At 42.1% G+C, this 21,221-nt stretch overlaps 2 protein-coding genes across 9 annotated transcripts in view; one reads left to right on the top strand and one right to left on the bottom strand.

The window, feature by feature from the left end:
* The window catches only part of KCNMA1 (potassium calcium-activated channel subfamily M alpha 1), a 735,030-nt gene that overhangs the window by 419,010 nt on the left and 294,799 nt on the right, over window positions 1-21,221 (top strand). For all 8 annotated transcript variants that reach the window (XM_053663957.1, XM_053663956.1, XM_053663955.1 and 5 more), the window contains exon 4: window positions 21,102-21,195. In XM_053663957.1, coding sequence (XP_053519932.1) covers window positions 21,102-21,195 — 94 coding nt within the window. The remainder of the gene's footprint in view (window positions 1-21,101; window positions 21,196-21,221) is intronic.
* On the bottom strand, window positions 2,368-2,643 carry LOC128627187 (small EDRK-rich factor 2-like). The gene has a single exon (XM_053663960.1). It carries the CDS (start codon window positions 2,628-2,630, stop codon window positions 2,451-2,453), a length of 180 nt encoding a protein of 59 aa, XP_053519935.1. The 5' UTR covers window positions 2,631-2,643; the 3' UTR covers window positions 2,368-2,450.

The raw sequence follows: 21,221 nt of genomic DNA, 5'->3' as shown, positions 1-21,221 counted from the left end.
TATACATAATGGCTAGTGCGTTAGTATAAAAATACGTCTTGATGCTATTGAGGGTCAGATTGGGGTTTCAGTGTACTTGGTTAGCTCTTGCCTCTATGTTAAAACTGAACAAGCTGCATAGCTACAATAATACAAATGAGAGGAGAGAATGATTTCAAATCTGAAACAAAGGCTTATTAATGCAGTGGGTTTATCTATGGAAGCCCTTGTTATCTGCAGCAGAAGCTAAGGGACCTCGATTGAGACTTATTCATCTGTCCTGAGATTTTTCCAAAGCCCTGGGATTGTGTTCCAGTTACTGCTCTGCTGTGGACAGGCGTTCCTGTTGAGGTCAACCTGCAGCTCATGAAGGTGGCTTCCAGGAGAGGGAACTACAGTTGTGGTGGAAATTTGAGCAAGCCAGTCCAGTGACATTGGAACTAAGAGAGGGGAGTTGAGCTGGACTTTTGAAGCCCCTATATCTTTCCTTATTTCCAAAAAGCTACCAGATCAAATAAGGTTAAGATAATGCTTGTCAGCAAGTTTGCAAAAGTGTGGCAGTCCACTTTTCGATTTCCTTGTCAGAAATGAGGAGCGTGTAAAACAGATGTGCTGATATTAAGCAGCCAAAGCTCTTTCCTAAATGAGAGCAGAAGAAGCATAAGCAGTTTATACAAACAAGTCAACTTGCTGAGCTGTTATAAGCTGCATTCTAGATTCTCAGCCCAGAGCTGGTCACTTCTGGTTGGCTCTTCTAAACAGCAATGCCAGTGCCAATATAAAAGTGCAGTATATTGGAGCATGAAGGCATGCGCAGGGACTAGCATCAGAGTTTCATGGAGGCACTTCCCTCATTAAACATCTATGGGATGCTTAATAGGCTCCAATAGGCTCAAGGAAAGAGATTCCACAAAATACTTCACATAAGTGTAGGTACCACCACACAACCTGAACAGATAGCACCAAAGAAGGGAGGGGAGGGCTACTTCCTGGCCAGTTGCCCGGAACCAGCCATTCATCCAGCCACTGTTTACTGAGCGTTCATGAGGTCACACACTGGCTTAGCTAACTGTCATCAGGCATTGTGACTTTAGTTCCAATTTGCTTTCTCCAGGCCTATAAGCAGTTTCCATATTTATTGAGAACTTACTATATGCAAAGATAAGCCCTATACAAACATACCCTATTACTCTGCTCAGTAGTACTACCATGATTTTCTCCATTGGATTGATGGAGAAAGGGAGGTTCAGAAAGGCTAAATATCTTCCATGGGGTCACGTGGTTACTAACTGGGGCTAGAATTTGAGTCCCTCGTCTGAATCCAGAGTCCTTTTTCATAACTCTACTTTTATACACCCTGTTGCATGCCAAAATCTGATGATCCCTGGACAATTTCCTCATTGTAAGCACACTTTAAAAGTGGGAGAATTGCATAGGTGGGCTCACTTTTATTTAGGAACACACCTTTATTAATGCACACGAGAAGAAGAGCTTTGGATTAACATGGGGAAGGCTGTCAGTTTCTGTTTTACATAGTCTAGAAAGGCAATTGACAAGGTCATGTTCTGTTTTGTCTTCAAGTGAGATTCAAAGTATGTGTAAGTGTAAGTCAAAAAATTAGATGTTAAACATCTTTCCAGGTGCATGTGTTATAGAATATTAAATTCTCAAGCAACTCTTTATGTGGGAATAAGAGAGATGAAAATCCTTCGATGTGGAGACAGTCCTGTGTACATAGGAACTGAGGTGGGTGCAACCTCATGCTGATAATCATAGTTTGGCAGGGGAAACACTAGCACAAACTATTATTGACCATAGACTTAATCTTAGCAAGGTTCAGCTAGGACTTAAAAAAAATTATTTATTCTTAGAGAGAGGGGAAGGGAGGGAGAAAGAGAGAGAAACATCAATGTGTGGTTGCATCTCACATACCCCCTACTGGGGACCTAGCCCTCAACCCAGGCATGTGCCCTGACTGGGAATCGAACCAGCAACCCTGTGGTTCACAGGCCAGCACTCAATCCAGTGAGCCACACCAGCCAGGGTGACATTAAATTATTTTTTGTTTCAGTTTCAAACACTGATGGTGCTGTTCTAACTTGTCTTAGTACTAGCGGATAGTTTTTTTTTTAACTGAAGAAAACTATTTTATTTTATTTTATTTATTTATTTATTTATTTATTTATTTATTTATTTATTTATTTACAAAGCTACTTTTAATACTTTGGGGTGAGCCCCACAGGAATAAAAACACTGGGAAGGGGTAACCTGCTCACCCCCAGGAGTGGCCCAGGGGGAGAGAGGCCACCTGAGGGGAAGAAAGCATAAAAGGGACCCGCTGCAGACTCAGGGCAATGGGAATGCCATCAGTGCTGGGACCTGTGAGCACTACAGGAGGAAACGCGAGCATGGTGGGACTGGCTCCAGGCACACAGGCGAAGGGCAAGAGGGTTGGACACGAAGCCACAAAGCTACTTGGGTTCCTCCTTCTTCTTGTTTGCCTTTTTCTGCTTCTGCTGCATGATCTCCGAGTCCCTCTGCTTGCGGGCGGCAGCAGAAAGCCCATCATCTCGGCGCTTTCCCTTAACCGAGTCGCTCTGCTTTTTCATATTCTTCTGGCGGGCGAGCTCGCGCTGGTTACCACCGGTCATGGCGACGGCAGCGACTACCCTATTTTATATTTAATGGCATCGTTTTTAAGCTATAAGTGGAACAAGAGTTCTTTCTTCTCATGGTAGAACTGGCTCCTTTGCCAATGGGTCCATCAAATGGCTTTATTTTGCTTTGTTCACACTATGATACCGTGTCGTTCATAGATTCAGCTGAGCAAGAGGAGTGTTTTGATTAACACAGTTTTGTTATTGCTTATACTAGATGGATACTACTACATCTTTGCTTCTCTGCTATTAGCTCACACCTAATATGGATAGTCTTTAGAACTGCTTATACAGAACATGGTGTTTCAGGAGCTAGTGACTTTAAACATTTTTACAGTTAACTACTGTTTAAGAAAATAATCCTTATTTTTTAATCCATTTAATATTTAGGGAGAGTGACAAATTAAAGGAAAAGTCACTATTAAATGATTTGAATGCTTGATTCAGAATTGGCTCTTCCTGGATATTCATTTGCTGAGGATTTGGTTCAGGAGATTTCACTCTTTGCTTATTTCTTCATTTTTCTTTTGTTTCTGTTAAAGGAAGTTTCTCAAAAATAAATAAATAAATAAAATGGCCAACATGTTTCTTGCCATTCTAAGTCTCCATCTTTACTTCTTCTTTTTGGCCTTGACTTTGCTTCCAATGGAATTGCCTAGGACAAGCATTATTTTAGTAGGTACAGTGGATGGCCACCCTTGGGTGATTGGGGGATTGTTTCAAAGACTACCCTGTACTCCAAAATATCTCTCCTTCTAACTTGCAATTAACTTAAAATTCTGTAATTGTACATTCATTCTTGAAGTCATTTTGGTTGTTTTTTAAAAAATTAAGTACTTCTTATCAGCTCATACCTTAATTAAGCCAGCATCAGTAATTGGCTTTTTAGTATGACAAGTATTGAGCTCTGGGAAGGGCAAGAAAGAGGCTGAAAAAACAAGCTGAAGGATAGCTTAGCCTAGAACCAGCTTTATGCTCAGTAAGGAGGTCATTATAGCATCATTCAACAACACATCTTGTGACCTGGCCACTGCTCACCTGAGGAGATTACTGTGGTTCATTCTACAAGCTTACCTGTCACCTAAATGACCTGTATTTATTGACACTTGATTCTGTCTTGAGAGACTATGAGAATTTGCATATTAGATAAGTCGACACCTTTGCCTCTATTAGTATTCCCCTGAGAGAGGGAGTAAGATAGTTATTATTGATTGGTATTGCCAGTCTAACTTATACCTCTTTTGTATCTTTTTGAATTGACCATGTTGCTATAAAAGGTGCCGAATGAATGCCTTTTAAAGAAATCAGTTTGTAAAACTTTTGAGGCTTATATCTAAGCAGGCAGAATAATTGACTGTTTTGTTATAACTTTATTTAGTAGTGTAAGAATCACAAGAAGGTGCAAAAAAAGTTTCTGTGTACCCTTCCTTCAGTGTTAGCACCGTATGTCACGAAGCCATAGTATGTTGTCAAAACCGGGAAAGTGACATTGGCACGAAACTGTAGGTACAGACCTTTTTTGGGTTTTTGCCAGTTTTTAAGCACCTTTTTTGGTATAGTTTGAGGGCATTTTATCATTTGTAGATTTGGGTTTTTTCTGCTCTCCAGAGTATAGAACTCCTCCATTAGCATAAAAGAAACTCCCTTGTGAGACACTAAATTTTTAAAAGAAACAACTATATTGAAAAATAGACACCAACATTTTTATAAGGTCACATTAATGAATTTTAGAATAGTATTGATTACAAAATGACTTTGGGGTTTAAAAATCAACTAAAAAACGATTTTTATTCAGTCGATTACCTGCAAATGCAGTGTCGGTTTAAAAGGAATTACCAGTTTCCTTTCTTTTTGGCTGGTTCTGTTGATCAAACTGCAGACCTTCTACCTGCTCTCTGCAGTCACACACAGATGCGTGCATGTGAAGGCACACTGTCACTGCTGCTTCCTGGCAGGAGCACAGGTTCTGGCAGGAGCAGGTGAACCTACTTACGGAGTTGCTGGGGAAGATGGGCAGGAGCTCTTAGCCCTTGTTATTTCCCAGTTGGTTTCCATCCAAAAGTACCAGCAGAGTGACCTGGGGAGGGTCAGGAGGCCCTGGTGCTACTTCATAGTGTTACCCCTTGGACTTCTGTGAGTCGTGTTTATTCACCAACCGGGGGCAGCAGTTGGGAGACAAGTGCTCTTGTTGGGTGTCCATCTTTCTACCCAGGTGGGAGAGAAAGAGGGAGGCATTACATTTTTCCCCAGCAGGAGAGAATTACCCCTTCCTCCATTCTTTGGAGATAACAGCCGCCTGGACTGGATCTTTTTTATTCAGCGTTAGTTAAGATCTTTTATACTCTCCTTTGAAATGAGGCCACAAGCCAGCGGCTGCCCCACAAAGATGCTGTCCTGCTGAGCCTGACCATTTCCTTGAGTGCCTGCTAGCAGTCACCTTAGAGCATCCCCCCAGCCTGTGTTCCTACTATGAGTTCAGTTCATCATGTGTTCTTCTTCACAACCCCGAGTGCAGAGTGATCATTATTCCCCCGGTCAGCATTTGTACTCTTGCCCTGGCTCCACGGAAACTCCAAATTAGAGTGGACTTGGAACAAATGAAACTGTCATCAAACATTGTGAAACTGCTCACAATAATACGTCAACAAAACTTTCCTGTTTCTGCTTCATCAGCTGAGGGATCAGAGTTCCTGCCACACTTCTACTTGGAAATTGAGCTAAGTGAGCATTGAACACACTTGGAACTTTTAAAATGAAAACACATGATCAAAAATGGCATTTGCCCTCTTGCTGTTCTGACTCTAACCAAAAGAACACTACAGCCCCCAGGATTCATGTTTTCAGGTACCCTCTGGGATCTGAGGATGCCTGAACCCCTAAAGTACAAGACTCTGAAAGATTGCCAGTTCATTATGTCCACAGAAGGGTAGATGGACGTAGGATTTGATAAGCAGTTCAAAGGCAGCTTAGTTCGATGGCTTGGTGGCATTCCTAACCAAGTCCCTTAGCAAATGAACAGAGAAAGTAGAGGCAGAGAAGAAAGTATCAGCTATCACTCTTCTACCTGACTATATGTGTTCATATGTAATTTCTCTATAATCGTTGCCATGTGTCTGTACATATGTACAGTGCCCTCCATTTGAGGTATTGAAATTTGTTCCTAATATGTAGATTCTAACTATAATTTAGACTCTGCTCTCTAAATAATGGAGAGAAAGGCTTTGTAACAGGCTGGGTCCTTTCAAAAGTGAGGGAAGATACTTCTGGACACAAAGATAATGGATATGGAGGGCTGCAGTAGGAGAAATAACCATGAGGTTTCGGTAGCTGCTTCAGTGATGAAGTGGGTCTAATCCATCTCCCTAAAGAAGCCCTGGCAGCATCCTGCTGTGAAGGAGGGCCATGTTCCAGGAGATTAGGATACTTCGCACTGCAATAACACGTTTCATCTTAGTATTTGCAGAGGTGACTTTTTCCCTTTGGAAGTTAATTTGACTAATTGACCTCTTTGCCTCCACGTTCTCCTGCTTCCGGTTCCCTCTCCATAGCATCACCAGAGTTAACTTTCTACAAAATGAAGATAATGGCATCATTGTCTTTCATATAAACTTGTATCAATTCCTTGTTTCCTATAGGATAGAGACTAGACAGGCTACCAGGGTACACAGAGGCTCCACAGTCTCCTGTGTGGTTATATTTCTTGCCAGTCCACTGGTTCTCTTAGGCTCCAGGCCTGTGGTACCTCCTTCACTCCCAGAATGCACTGTGTCTTCTGTGCCTCTAAGTCTCTGCCCACACTTCTCCCTCTGCTTTGGTACCTTGTCCTTCCTTCCTCCCTTCCCTGACAGATTTCCACTCATCACTCAAGACCTCAGCAGTTGGGCAGAGCCCATCTTCTGCTTCCGGAACCCTGTGTTTCTTATGTGTATTTGAGTGCTAATGACTATTATGGCTAAAGTTACATGTATTTACCATTTGCCAGCCCCTAATGAAACAACAGTTAATAACTCATTTATTCTTCTCAACAACCTGAGGAGGTAGGTATTTGCATTTTATATATGAGGAGACTGAGGTACAGGGAGATTAAGTAACATGCCCAAGGTCATACAGGGTAGCTAGTAGAATTTTGAAGCAGGGCACTCTCGCATTATGCCTTCAAAAATTAAAATCCAGGCAGGCTTCTCTACTCGATGGAAAACTACTGAAGAGCAGGGAACCATATTTGATTGAATGTTATGCCCTGGAAACCAGTATCGTGCCTGTCACAGAAGAAGAACCTTGGAGATATTCGTTGAATGAATGTACAGACTATTATATTTTCATTTGAAACTATAATTGTTTTGAAAATGTGTCATTCATCTTACACCTCTAAGTTTTTAATCGATAAGAGGGAATAAATTGTGGTCAAGTGAAAACAGCTGCGTGTGGAGGCATGTGGAGGCGGTGCTGGGAGGAATCCTGTGTGTCAGTCCTGCCTGCATTCATCCACACATCCTTGTGGTGCTGGAGTCTGGTGGTGTTCAGCTCCTGCTGGGCATGTAAGGTAGCGTCCTGCTGATGCACACTGGCCTGAGCTCCCTCTCAAAACTGTAATCGCACGTACAGGGGATAAGAAGGCTGGGCTCTAGGAGAACAGAGAATGCCCACTTTCCTCTCACTATTGTCCGTCAGAGCCAGGAGGGGAAAATTGTGAGTTAGGGCTAGACTACACCATCTTTGAGTCGGGCTCAATGTGTCAGGGATCACAAAAGGCGGAGAGGGGACGTGGAACGTGGGAGGAAACAATTGCTGTGTAAGTGGGCAGTTCGCAGGCAAGCAGTTCTCAGATATTACATGTGGCCTTGATAGCAGAGGGCAGATTGATGGCCCCCTACTCAATCAGTATTTTTTATCCCATTAAGAACATCAGAGCTCTATTTTTTCTGATTAATCGATTTTGATGAAAATACCTTTGGGGAATCTCAGCTGTAACTAAGCTTCCATGAAATGCTCAGGGTATACATGGCAAATTCAATGGCGACGTGTCTTTCGTGCTGAGATGAAGAAAAGATGGCTTCCTCGGGAGTGAGTTTAACTTCAGTGTCGTATGTGGCTTTCGGGGGTTTTAGTTGCTTAGCATTACCTACCCTTGTACCACCCCAAGCTTCTGTGACCGTTGGGTTCCTTCAATGCCATGTGGTGCTTCGGGAGTCACCATGAACTCTGTAACCAAAGTGTTCAGGATGTTGGCACCTAACTGTCTCTCATTTATTTGACCAGCTCAGCTCTGCTTCTCTAATGAACGGTAACCACAGGAAATCATGGTGTGTATGTTTATGTAACCGATGCCTTAGAAATTGCAGTTGATATTAAAGACTCTGATGAGGTTACTGGTTGAAGCTGTGTACATTATAAAAACGTGTGTATTTAAGGATGGCCAGGGAAACCATCTCATCGGACAACGGCCAGTTCTGTCCTCACCTTGCCTCTTGCGTCTCTCCCTCCTTGTCCCTGAGCTGCCTCTTCCCATGTGTAATGCCAGCACTCTGTACAGTGTTCTGTTTATAGTGGTTTGAACGTTTTTCTGCCCGTGTCTTTCATTGCTGAAGTAACTCACCTCTCTCATATCGACTCTTACCCAGGAGCCGCACTGCAGACTCTTTGATGTAGGTCTTTTCTGCATGGCAGCGAGGCCCAGCTGTGGTTCTCATTGCATGATGCAACCTCACCCCTGCGGTTGTCGCCTCCAGGTTCACCGGAGCCTTTTCCTGCACTGCCCATGCATGTCGCGTGCTTTCCTCCAGGGCCCGGACCTGAACGTCGTGAGCACCGGGCGCATGCATGGAACTGACGTGGCGAGCATTCTGATACGCTGAGACTGAGGGTTCTATTTGGACATCCTTGCGGGGCCCCCCATTTTGCTGTGATACCACAAAGGCCGCCTTTGAGTTTCCCCTTGAAAACTCAAGACTAGAATGTTGGGAAGGAGAGACACACATCTCCTGTTTTTAGGCGTGTGCTGAGCAGAGGCTAACACTAAGGGATTTAGAAGTGAAGGGCGGTTTTCCAAGTAACCAGGGACCTGATGATCAGTCCTACAAATTCCCAGTGCTGCGTGGATGTGCCCAAAGTCACCGGTGTTACGGTACTTTTCACATCTTTCTGAACAGTGTTACCTAGTTTGGTTTTGTTTAGATCTAATACATGTTCTAACGTTTAACTTTAAAAAGCACCTCTTAAGGTAATGCCCTGGGAAATAATAAGCATTGGGCCTTGTCTTAGTGTATTGTGTAAACAGAAGTGTCATCGATTCAACTTTAAAATACATCAAACGGTGGTGCTGCAGCGAGATGCCATAGTCCCGTCGAAGCATGTTGGTATTGCATTCAACATTATTGATTAGGAATTGTGACCATTTTCTCTCATTAAAATGTATTTTTGCCATAGGGCTGTGTAATGACTTCGTTTAAAGCTGCTTTTTAAAAAACATGTGTTTTATTCCTTCTTTTATTGGCAGAATGTACTTTTATAAACAGGATGACCAGGGTCTGTTTTCTTCATTTTTTGTTATTTCGCATGATGAGATGCTTTACATTTTGGACATGCCTTGGCTGTAAACGGAACCCTGATCACCCCAGGGCAGGAATCAGAGTTCCTGGAGAATTCCTGGTGGTGCTGGCTTGCCGGCACCCCTCAGATTGAAGCTATGCAGTAAGCAGTCTTCATGACACAAAATTGAAGGCTTCCTACCTTGTTTTGATTTTTTTTCCCATGAATCATGTTTTTCTTATATTAGGAGGATTTAGTAGATTGAAGCTTTTTCCAGATACCCCTTTTCCCTGTTCTATTAAACATACCCTGTTAGCCCTATAGAAACAATTTGCTTAGAGTTCCTTAGCATGCTCTTTGGCAAGCATCATGGTCCTTTGAATGGAAGCATTTCTCTTTTGAGAGGAGCTTGGATGAATTATGGTGCAGAGTGGGTGATCCCGACCAGCATGCTGAAATGCTCTCACTGGGAAGGAGCTTTCAGCTGGGGGTTTGCTGAGGAAAACAACTGATTCTCCTTTGTGAGATTCTTCAGTAAAGAGGACCCATTCCTCTTTCTCAAAAGAACACACTGCTTCCAGATAGAGTGAGAGAATTTCTGAAATCCAACCTAGAGTGGGGGTAAGTGGATCCATACATAGAGACAAAGGAAAAAATCGTAAGAAATCAGCCTCCTAGGGACATCCCTCATCCCTCACAGAGATGTTTTCGCAGTGATGGGGAAAATAAACTCTAGAGAAAATCAAAGATATGGCACCAGAATTGAAAAGGGGAGCTGCAGGAGGAAGGAAGGAAAAAGAAACTTCACCCCAATGAGTATTAATTATTGATGTTTCTTTCTAAATTTGGACCCAGAAGTTAAGTGGATACCACTGACAGGGTGGGAAGAGCTCACATTGCTACAGAAGGAGCAGGACAATTTTCGCGAATAAGTGATTTCCAATGCTAATCAGAAGTAAGTGGGAAAGAAAAAAAATGCAGGAAGAGAAATGTTCCAGGAGATAAGAAGTTATTTTCATGAAGTAGTTGAGAAGGAAATTAAGAGTGTATACTTGAAGACATGATTGTATAATCATAGGATTTAAGAAGCCCTTACCATTTTCCCTGTTACCGATGACAGTTTGTTTGTAAGAGAACTCTCCACATCTGATTGCTGCGGGGCTGCTGGTCTCCACTGCCAGGGCCTTTGCTGGCGTTGCCTAAGAGTGACGCCTGCTTTGTACTCGGCAGACTCAGGACTTCCAGTCAGCACCATCAGGGGCTCTCTGTTTTTGGCTGAGAGGCTGCTGGGCTCTCGACAGAACTCCTAAATAGGAATACTTACACAGATTTCATGCCTCAGCTGTCAGCCAGAGACAGAGCTAAGAAACAGCGATTTTATTCCCTTGGGTAGGGAAGGTTTAGTTGTTTTCTATGCCAGTTGTCAGAAGGACTTGTACCAGGTCTTTCTCTGTGTCTTCATAAAACAAAACAAAACACAAAAACACCTCAGGATGTCAGAAACAAAGCTATCTTAATTATCCTTTAGCATCAGATTTAAATTCATGTGTAAGTTTTAACTAATGGCAGTGTCCTCATGGTGAGTATATACGTATGTTTTGTGACCATGTTTTCTATTCTTCAAAGTGAAGCAGCAGATGAATGGCACAACTGTTTCTTTACATAGTTATTGTTTCCCACATGCTCTTGGGCCTCCTAGAATCAATACCAGGCAGGTCTTCAGTGTTACCATTGTTTGTAAGTGTAGCTATTTGAATTCGACCACTGATGGGACCATGTGCCATTCCAGTTGGGTCCAGCTATGGCTGGGAGAGCAAAGTTGAAACTGTGTAGGTCTTGTAGGCTGCTGGCCGAATTTTGGAGTCCATTGGAGAGGATAAGAAAGGGATCTGTCTCAGGCACCTTCTTTACTCCCCATCCAATTAGCCTGCCAGTCTGGGACCCAGAACATGCTGGGCCTGATAGTGGAGTCAGTAGTTTTGGCCTCTCCACTGTAAGTCCTTGCAGGTTGACCCATAGCAAAAAAGGCATGGTTAAGGCCAGGTTGTCAAGGTGTGTATAGATTACGTCAAAGTCAAGGAGGATGATAGGAATGGAAGTGTAGGGAGACTAATGAGTGAGCAGGGAATGCCTAAGAGAGGCCAAGGCAAACTTTTGAAGAAGGCTCAGAGAGAAGAATTTTGAAGTCTATACCCAGTAAGAGCCCAAAGAGGTCCTGCAATGATTTGAACCTGTTAGGCTGTGGGAATCGCAATACACATACTCACATGCTCAACCTTGCTCTGATTGTAATCCATTGGGGATAGATGGCTCATGCTTCTTAGGAGCCTCTGCCATTCTCTGTGCCACTAAGAGAGCTTCTCACAGGGGAAGGCTCAACGTAGAGGTGCCTTGAAACGTCACCCCAGGCTGCTTCCTCAAGGTTGCTCTCTCCTTAGGATATGAGGACAGCAGACAGTTGCTCCCCAGTGTCTGGGAGCTGACTGTTGGTTATTGCTGGTGAGAGACTATTGTTCATGGGCTTCTTAACACATGCGTGATAACATTTACTGTCCAGAAGAAAGGCACTGGAAGCAGAAGGCAGCAGCAGGCTGAGTCTGCCACACTGTTTCTCCAGGTGTGAGTTTTTGTAGGCGTGAGACGAGGGTGGCTCCAGGGCCCAGAGGTCTTCTCCCCAGGCTGGGCACCATGTCTGGCTTCCTTGCTTTCCCTTCAGACCTGGGACTTCTCTTTTCCCATGCTCCCTTCCATTCTAATCACCTCGCCCAGGCTGTCCCATTTTGTGGGTGGTCCCTGAGGAAGGTTGGGGTTTGGCAGAGAGCACATATTTGAGCAAGAGGGCTATGGATTGTGCACGTGTACATGTGTGTGTGTGCCCACCCACACGTACCACCCCATGCCTGTACATGGCTGTTTGACCCTGCACTTGAAGAACTGTCAGTCTGTTTTGTAGTCTGTGTTTGAGTGTGTGTACATTCGTAATTATTTGGACCATCTACTTTGTCATGTCTTAGTCAACAAGCATTACTAGAGAAGAGATGGCTAGCATCAGTGGAAGCAGGGAAATGAGGGAGTAAGAGTCAGTCAGTCATGACTCTTCACACAGTTTAGTCTGCAAACCAAAGCAGCACTCATGTGGCAACACTCTGTTTTATGTAGTAGCTTAACTCTGATTTATCACATAAAAGTTACTGGCAAATGTGAACACTAATTCTGCTCTGGTAACAACTGTGATTGAAGTAATTGTAGTCTGTAGACAAGCTGGAGAAAACAAGCATTAGTGGGAAGGTTGTTTTGGACATCATTCTAAGAGTCCAACAGAGAAGAAATACATAATCTTATGGACGTAGAATTAAAAGAGATGTTTAGAAGACATGTGACTGGGTCTTCCCCCTGCCTCCTCTGCAGATCCATGCTAAGCCAACCAGGCAAGTGCAACTCTCCTCTGCTAAAAATCAGGGAAAAGGAGAATAGACAACCTCCTGCGGCTTCTCATTAAAGTGACTCATGGCTTTTTCTGTCAGGAAATTTTGGTTAATTACTTAATATTTATGAGACAGTGTGGCTGCCCTCATGAGAGATAATTTTCCTGTTTTTTCTTCTTTAATATTACCCAAAGTTAGTGCTCTAATGCACATAAGCACACCAGATGTTAGCTCACTGCACATCCAATTGGGCATTTGAATTATATTGCAGTGCCCAGTAAGGAGGTGATAAAGCAAATACAAAGGGAAAAAGAAAATGTGAAATGACTGGTTCCTCTATCAGGTTTTGTTCACTTGTAGATTGTGTTTTTTTGGCATTTTTCTGCAAACAGTTATAATCACTATCACTGTTAACTTAGTTTTGTAAAAATAACTATCATTTGTTCAGTGTTTGGTTTTTCACTCATAATCTGATTTCATCCTCACAACAGCCGTTAAGGTTTTATCTTTACTTCCAATTTACAGATAGGAAAACCAAGGCTTGGAGAAGTCAAATTATTTATAACCAATGAGTTGGGTTTTTAACTCTTCCATCGACATCCCAAACCACCTAACTGCTAATTACTCTTGACGTCAGCTTATAACACCCGCATTTTGCTTTTGATTTACTTATTTGGGTGCATCAATGGATGAAAAGATGTGGAATAAAGATGAGAAGTCTTGTGACAAAATTTAGAAGAGCTCTATGAGAAAGTGGCAGAAGATTTCACCATCTGAGTTTCAAAAAAGAAATGGTCTGTGTGTTTCATTGAGAAATCCAGAGCATAAGGAACTGACATCTTTGTTCTCTCCATCGGTCATCTGTGTAATTTTCTTTGTTCTCTTAGAAGAATACTTAATTGTTAGGACTAAGTATTCAGGTAGACACCCTGAGCCATACATACAGCTGCTCAGAAGCCTATTGCTGCTGTTGTTCCAGGAGTCTCCGTATCACTCAAAGCCCAAGAAGACAGAGTAAGTGTATAGGATTTAGAAGAGTGGTGAGGGTCTATATACCAGCTATTCTTTTTTTCCAATTAATGTCAACATGACCCTAATGAGGCATATATTGTAGCTATTAGATCACATCAGTTGAGCAGAGGCATAATTAGAAGCCTGGTGTTGTCAGAAGGATTAACAGAACTACTGATACAAACCCATAGGTGAAAATTTCCCAACAGAGCCACTTCAACCTTCTGGGTTGGGATGATGATAAGTCAATACTGCAAGTGACACAAAGTATTTTCTACTCATGGTAGAATCATTAAAAGATCTAATGAAAGTGTTTCAAGATAAAACCAAGGGCTCACTTTGCTGTTGTTATTATTAGCATTGATTAATGATCGAATACAAACTGAACCACCGATGACAACATCTTAGACAATAACTATTCCAAGATGTTCTGAGACAAAGTCACAATGGTGATCAACAGAAGACGCTTCTTCTGTTTGGTAAATTTAGTAAAACCTACACAACTTACTGAGCACTGGCCTCATCCAGTGTGAACACCAGAAGCACCAACGCCAAAAAGACATGCCTTGAAGTACACAGCTCTGTCGAGGTAATTTAAATGGGGGCACTGACAGAAGCAAAAAGACAAAGCTTTCAACTTTGGTCCATTCAAGACCTGGACAGTCCTTGGGTACTGTCTAGTTTAGAAGACAATGTTTTATAGGAGATGATTGCCTTCTCAGTGACTAATTAATGTCCTGTCATTCACACTGAATTCACTATTGTTGCTAGCTTGTAAGATTTCTCTGGGACTTAAAATTATATGAATAAAAATTGATTTCTAATTTGGAGTACAGTTGACTCTTGAACAAAAGAGAGGTTAAGGGCACTGACCCCCATACACTCCAAAATCTGCATATAACTTTTGACTCCCCAAACCTTAGCAACTAAGAGCCTGCTATAAACTGGAAGCCTGACTGATAACATAAACACTCAGTTAACACACGTATTGTATGTTACATGTATTATATATTTCATGCTTGCAATAAAGTAAGCTAGAGAAGAGAAAATGTTATTGAGACAAGCTTAAGGAAGAGAACACACATTTGCAGTACTGTGTGTATTTATTGAAAAAGATCCACACATAAGTGGGCCCATGCAGTTCAAAGTCTTGTTGTTCAAGGGTCAGCTGTACATTGCAAAGACTTGCTTCCATTTTAAAATTTCTTGGTCTCACAGTATTCTGATTAGTTAGATGCCCTTATTCCTATTTTGTAGGTAGCAAAACTGAAGCACTTTATTTATTCAATAAATCCAGATATTATTAAACCTCAAAATTACTAACACCTCCAGTTACTGCAATTTCATCTCTTTGTTGCATAGATTTCATAGTATTCATGACTAAATGATATCACTTTTAAAATTTGGATGGAATGGAGTGGTATACAAAGCTTATTGATTGTCTAGTCAATAATTAGAAATGTTCAAAGTATCTAAATATTACCATTCATTGCTATGTTTTTTCTCATTCTTCTAGGATAAGAGAGGGTGAGAGAAATTTGGGGCATCTCGAGGGTCATCTGTCTTTAAGCAGATGGATGACTGGGAATTATTTCTCTTTAAGCAGAGGAGCTTGCCCTCAGCTGATGGGGTCAGGCTCCATGATGCTATGATAGGATCCTGCCACTCAGGGTCCCAGCATGGACTTCTGAGGATTAGCGATGTCCCACGTGACAGTCTTAACAGAGCAGCAGGGTTAGGTGTAAATTGGATAGGTCAGCTTCCTCTGAATATTCCCAGACCATTCATCAAATGCATGACTTTTTCTAGGACAATTTGACCACCTCCTTAAATCAGAACATCCCCACTGTTTTTGTATAAGCTCAATACCAAGCTCTGTGGATAGTAGATACTATGTCTTATGTTCTTTTTTCTTCCCAAGGATGTTGCATCTCCTCTGCAGAAGTAAAGGGGTATGGCAGAAAGGAAATTGGGTCTCTGTCCCAACTCCACCACTCAGCTACATGATCTTGGGTAGGATTCTGAGCCTCTGCTTCTCTCTGGTTGTAAAATGGAGATTATAAAACAATAATGTACCTTATTTTGCCAAGTTATGAGGACCAAATACAATGGTATATGTAAACTGTATGTAATTGCCAGGTATTATTATATTGAGTTGAATAATAATCAATAGTATAAGACTGTTTAGAATTTCTTGCTCCTAATGCTATAGGAATTCAGCGATGGGAGAGGTCAGTGAGGGCATGAGTAACATGCCAAGCCACGCTTTCAGATGGCCTTGAAAGCTGCCTAAGGTTTGAACACAAGAGGGAGGAACATCTGAAGAGGCCATCGCAAAAGCATGGCTTTGGAATTAGGAATATGCAGGTCATATTCATGAAATAATGAAGGTAACAGCTCATGGTAGCAAAGGGTTTGGCTGGAGCATAGCAGAATAAAACATTTTTTAAAAAGGATATAAACTGGGGGATGTACAGAGAGGCTGGGTTTTCACAGCCAGGCTTAGAGTAGATGTGTGAGGCAGGAGGGAGCCATGATGGTGGATGAATGGCATATTTTAATTAAATTAATCTGGCAATATTGCAGAGGTGAGACTAGCAGAAGAATCTGGAATCACTGGGCTTTTTTTTTATTGATTCATGTCTGTGGTGCTGTGGACCTGAACTCTGGTGGTCCATTATCCTGGTGGGAATTGAACAGGCTCCATCCAATTTTAAAAGGGACTAGCTGCAAGAGTGAGGAGAATTTAAATTTGGGAAATTATTTCTAAAAGTGCTGTTTTGTTTCTCAGCTAGTGGTTATTCCCTCTCATGGTTATATCCTTCCCTCTCATGTGGTTATTTCTTAAATCATCTTGGTTGTTTGCTGCTGTTGTTGTGCCTAACTGAATTAACATTTCATTTTTGTGTAAGTGATGGTCTTTATAACCTCCCTCCATCTATACTTGATCATTTTTCCTTTAAATATTAAACTAAAAATGTGCTGCTTGGGCACTGTCCAGTTGTTAATTGGAATGTCATTGGTGAAGCTTGCATAGCTGTATTGTAATTACTTCCCTGTATTGTCTTAATTTGTTCCCCTATGTTCACATCTGAAACCGAAAATACCTGTTCAGCCTCTTGATCTCAGCAATTAGTTAAGTGGGATGCGTGCAGCTGGTTCCCCAGGGGCTGTCTCAGATGCCTACTCGCCTCCGTTCAGGTCCGAATGGAGATCTCCTCAAGCAGCAATGCCAGTAGTTAGTGTGTAGTTGTAAGAAAGTTCTTTTGGAGCGGTGGTTCTCCAAGTGTGGCCCCTGGATGAGCAGCAGCATCTTGGGAAGTCATTAGAAATGCAAACTCTCAGGGCCTTACCCCAGTATTATTAAATCAGAAACTCTGGGGGGTAGGCCCCACCAAAGTTTCCAAAACCCTTCCACGTAAATGCCAAAGCTGGAGAACTACGGTCCCGAAGAAATCTTCACAGTGCTGGACAGCCAGACTCAGGCAGGGAAAACAGGCTTCAGAAAACCACAGGGAAGTTCAGAGGCTGAGTACAGGGGGCAACTATGACCTTCTTGGAGATGATGCAGACATGCAGAGGAATAGCTGCTAGAAGTGAGATTTTTGTCTTTAGCCCTTTGCCATTTGAAAGGAAACCTGGGTAGCTACAGCTTCCCTTATGCTTTAGAAAGACGTGTTCTTAATCAGTCTTCAGGAAGGACTGTTGAATTTTCCTACTCATGGGTCTTCACTGGATACTATGTTGTTAAATTGATGAAGAAAGATATGTTTCCCACTTTGCTTGGATCTTATTTGCCTCTAGAGAGAGAGCTAAATAGAGGTATGCTTACTTTGAGGGTTAAGAGGGAATAAGAGTTTATATTTCAACTCTTTCTAATACTGAATGTTTATCCCATTAGAAGCAGAAGTGAAGTCCTTATGAAGGTGCCCGATTACAGAGTGCTGGCCAAAACACTAAATGTGTCTAAGGTTTTAGTATTAATCTTGATCCATGGACTTTGGAGCAGGGGAATGAATAGTTCATCAGTTTGCCTTATCTAGTGTCCTCTGATTACTAAGTCATTAATTAACCAAGAACAATGTAGGGAAAGTAAGTTTTCTGCTATAGGATTAGTACTAGTGACCTTATTTCTGTTCTTAAAACGCCATTCTTTTTTTTTGCCACATATGTCCATAAAAAAGCCTATTCTGATGTGGGTATGTTTCATCAGGATGACAATTTAAACTTAAGTGTGTAATCCAGAGTCAGTTTTCTTTATAGTTAAAAAAAAGTGATTGTTTTTTTCTTGCTCTTGACATTTCTGTGTACCTAGACAAGAAATTCTCCTACTTCGCCCAAGAAGGAAGAGGAGTCTGTGTTCCATTTTCCCATCCATCCTACCATGAGCACTAATCATTAAGATAAAGTCTCTGTGGGAAGAAAATAAATCCTGAATGATATGGCCAACCTTTTTGTTTGTTAAATTATGTATTTCCTTTCTATAAGATGAGTGAACTTCTCCATGGGTCATTTCCACATGAGGAATGAAAGGATGGGGCTTTAGAATTTCCACTCCATGGGCTCTAATTGTGTGAGTCCATGGACTACAAGACTTAGAGGATTTATCTCAAAGGGGGTCCTGATAAATAGTCTATTGCCACTTGAGAAAATTAGGTAGGATGTTTCTCCTTGGGCTGGCAAGGCAAGTTAAAGAGCTAACAGGGTTGGAAAACAGACTCTGATTACTCTGGTCCTACCTGGGCCCCAGGGGCTGGCCCTCCTTGGTGGCTGAATTTCCTCTCCTCCCTCTTCATCTCCGCAGTTCCTCCTGTCGGTTGTGAGCTCCAGCCAGAGGAAAAGCTGCCAGTACCAGCAGCATAATTTACTCCCTCGATTATTTCACCTCAAAGTCTAGGGTTCAAGGAATGATATGAAACAAAGATGAAATCTGCTGTAAATTTAATTTTTTAAAAAAGGTCTATTATGGTTTCAACATTGTCCTCTGTAAATCAGGGGTGCTGCTGAGATGTATTTTTCAGCACTGTGCCTTTTAGCACCTGGCTTTCCCACTGTTGCCCTTAGGAGTGGGCAATATAGGAGGGAGCCGCAGAGATGACAAGGAAGGCCAGGAACAATGGAAAGAAGTTGCTACAGCCTGATTCCTTATACTTCATTGAACATCTGCTTCCATTTATGTTGAACCCAAAAGTCCTCAGCGGCATCGAGCTAACATCTCTTTCCCACACTATTCTAACCTCTTCCACAGCATAACAAGTGTGTTCTCTACAGGATGTATTTCAAGGTAACTACCAAACTAACCACAGAGGCCATGGAATTAATAGGTGCTAGGGAACTCACGGGGTCCCAAATATGCCATCGGTAACTTCACCAGTGAGAGCAATAGTAAGGTTATCATTTGGCCCGGTGACGTGACAGTGGGTTTTTCATAGTAGACTTGGGAACCAAGATTTTCTCTCTGTTCTGTTGTCTGAATACACATCCATCTTGATGACTGTGAATTTATAATGCACAGCTAAGTCACTGGTGGCGCACATGAGGATGTGAGTGCAGTGTCTGCTAACAGAGCTCCCAGTCCTCACTCTCTCTCTCACACACAACGCCCCTTTAACTTTTAGTAGCACATCGTACCAGTGGCTCATATAGCACAGAGATGCATGGTCTTTCTCTGAATCCCTTGGGATCTCTAGTGGAATACTGGTCAACCTAGTTCAGGTACTTTTTTTTCAGTATAGCTAGAGTAGCTAAGAACTCTGGCAACTATGAACCATGAGGGTCTTGTTCTTGAATTAAAACAAAATGCCATCATGGCTTGGGAATTGCAGAAATGTCACTTATTCACTCTAGGTCTGGATTTTCCTTTTCTCACTTAAATGAATACCTGTATAGGAGAGCCTGCAAGGAGCAGTGGTAGGCTGTGATGTTTAGCTTTTTCTCCTGTCTCCTTTCAGCACTGGACTAAGCAAATTCATGCTGGTTTTCCTCCAATTTCCCTACCTTATTGAAAACCTAGGAGTTGCCATTTCCTTTATAAAAGAACTGTTTTTCAGTGTTTGTTTTTTGTACACTTCGCTGAATTTGTAAATGCAAATGTAGATTACTGTTAATGATTTTCTGGAAGATTTTCCTCCTATTTGTGATTTGGGAGATGACAAAGGGCATGTTTGACTTGTAATAGAGACAAAGAATGGTTAAATCCAGTGCATGTTATGTGATTGGAGAGTGCCACGGACTAACCCACCATGGCTCTGGGTGGGCCCTGCATTCCCATGCTGCACAGATTCCTGCCTGTTGAGCAACTTAGCCTTGTCCTTACAGAAGTACAACTATACTAACTGGTATTGCACACAGTGATTTTCAAAGTGGCAAAGCTCTGAAATCCAAAATCCCGTGTCCCGCACTTCTCACGCTAACCCTCTCCTGGCCTGGAGGTCCATGTATGTGGCTTTCTATCTGGGGAAAATTTTTTGCTTTTCCCCATACTCCCCTTTTTTCCTCTTCACCTTCTGTATGTTCCTGGCCTGAGTGTTACCATTTGCTTACTGATAACAATACACTATGAATTTTCTTTCACAGCTTTGAGATGCTTATGAGGCTTTCCTGCTTCCCACCCAGCCCCAAACTTGGGACTTGTCACACACTGATCCTCTGATCGGTTTGACGTGGGAAAGCGCCAGGAAGCCATGTACCAGTTTGTATAGTAGTACCCTTTAGAACTGCCTACTCTTGAACAAAGTAGAGTGTGCTGGGGTTCGCACTGGCTGCTTGACACACACGAAACCAATTAATCTGCATGCCAAAGAATAATAATAAAATTAACCCTTAGAGTACTGCTTCAACATTTTAGTTTAATGGCCTTGAATTTTACCAGTTGGGCAATGCTTCTTTCCCTCGATCTGAATGTTGCACGTGAAGTCCATACGTAGTCTAGCCAGAACATCCACCAGGATCCTCTCCTTCATGGCTTTCCTGAGATGCTCCTGGGTCCTTTATTGTTCATCAACTGATGGCTTTTAAAAGGTTCAAAACATGCCTCTGTGTTTAATTGAAAATGGGCTCCGCTTCCAATAAGCTGGAGTGTGTGAGGAACTGTTTTTTAGCCTTGTGATGTGTCCTCTACAAGGAAGAAGTCAGTTCTTTAAGGGTTAATGTGAAATTAAGGAATTTGGTAGTGTCTCTTGCTTGTCCTTCCTCCAAGGTGTGTGCATGATCTTTCAATTTTTTTTAGCTCAACTGGTGAATGATGATAAAAATTATATATATACACATATATATGTATTTAAAATGACAGAAAGAAATAAAAGAACAAAAGACTGAATGGTTGAATGGAAAGACCCCTTGGCAATGCTTGCTTGATTATCACAGGGGTAAAAAGACCAAATGTTTTATTTCATGAGTATTCATTATGACCTCTCCTCCGAGCACCACCGCTGCACAGCATGTGGGAGACTTGGTGATGCTTTTCATTTACCCTTTGCTTTTTCTTCTTCCTGTCTAATAGCCCAATAGAATCCTGCCAGAATTTCTACAAAGATTTCACATTACAGATCGACATGGCTTTCAACGTGTTCTTCCTCCTCTACTTTGGCTTGCGGGTGAGTTGGAGCAACACTGCTCAGTG

This window comes from Artibeus jamaicensis, unplaced genomic scaffold, assembly GCF_021234435.1.
Source record: "Artibeus jamaicensis isolate MK-2021 breed Jamaican fruit bat unplaced genomic scaffold, CSHL_Jam_final contig_332, whole genome shotgun sequence".
NCBI lineage: Eukaryota > Metazoa > Chordata > Mammalia > Chiroptera > Phyllostomidae > Artibeus > Artibeus jamaicensis.
The sequence above is the reverse complement of the archived record's forward strand: the minus strand, read 5'-3'. Positions and strand labels throughout refer to the sequence as shown.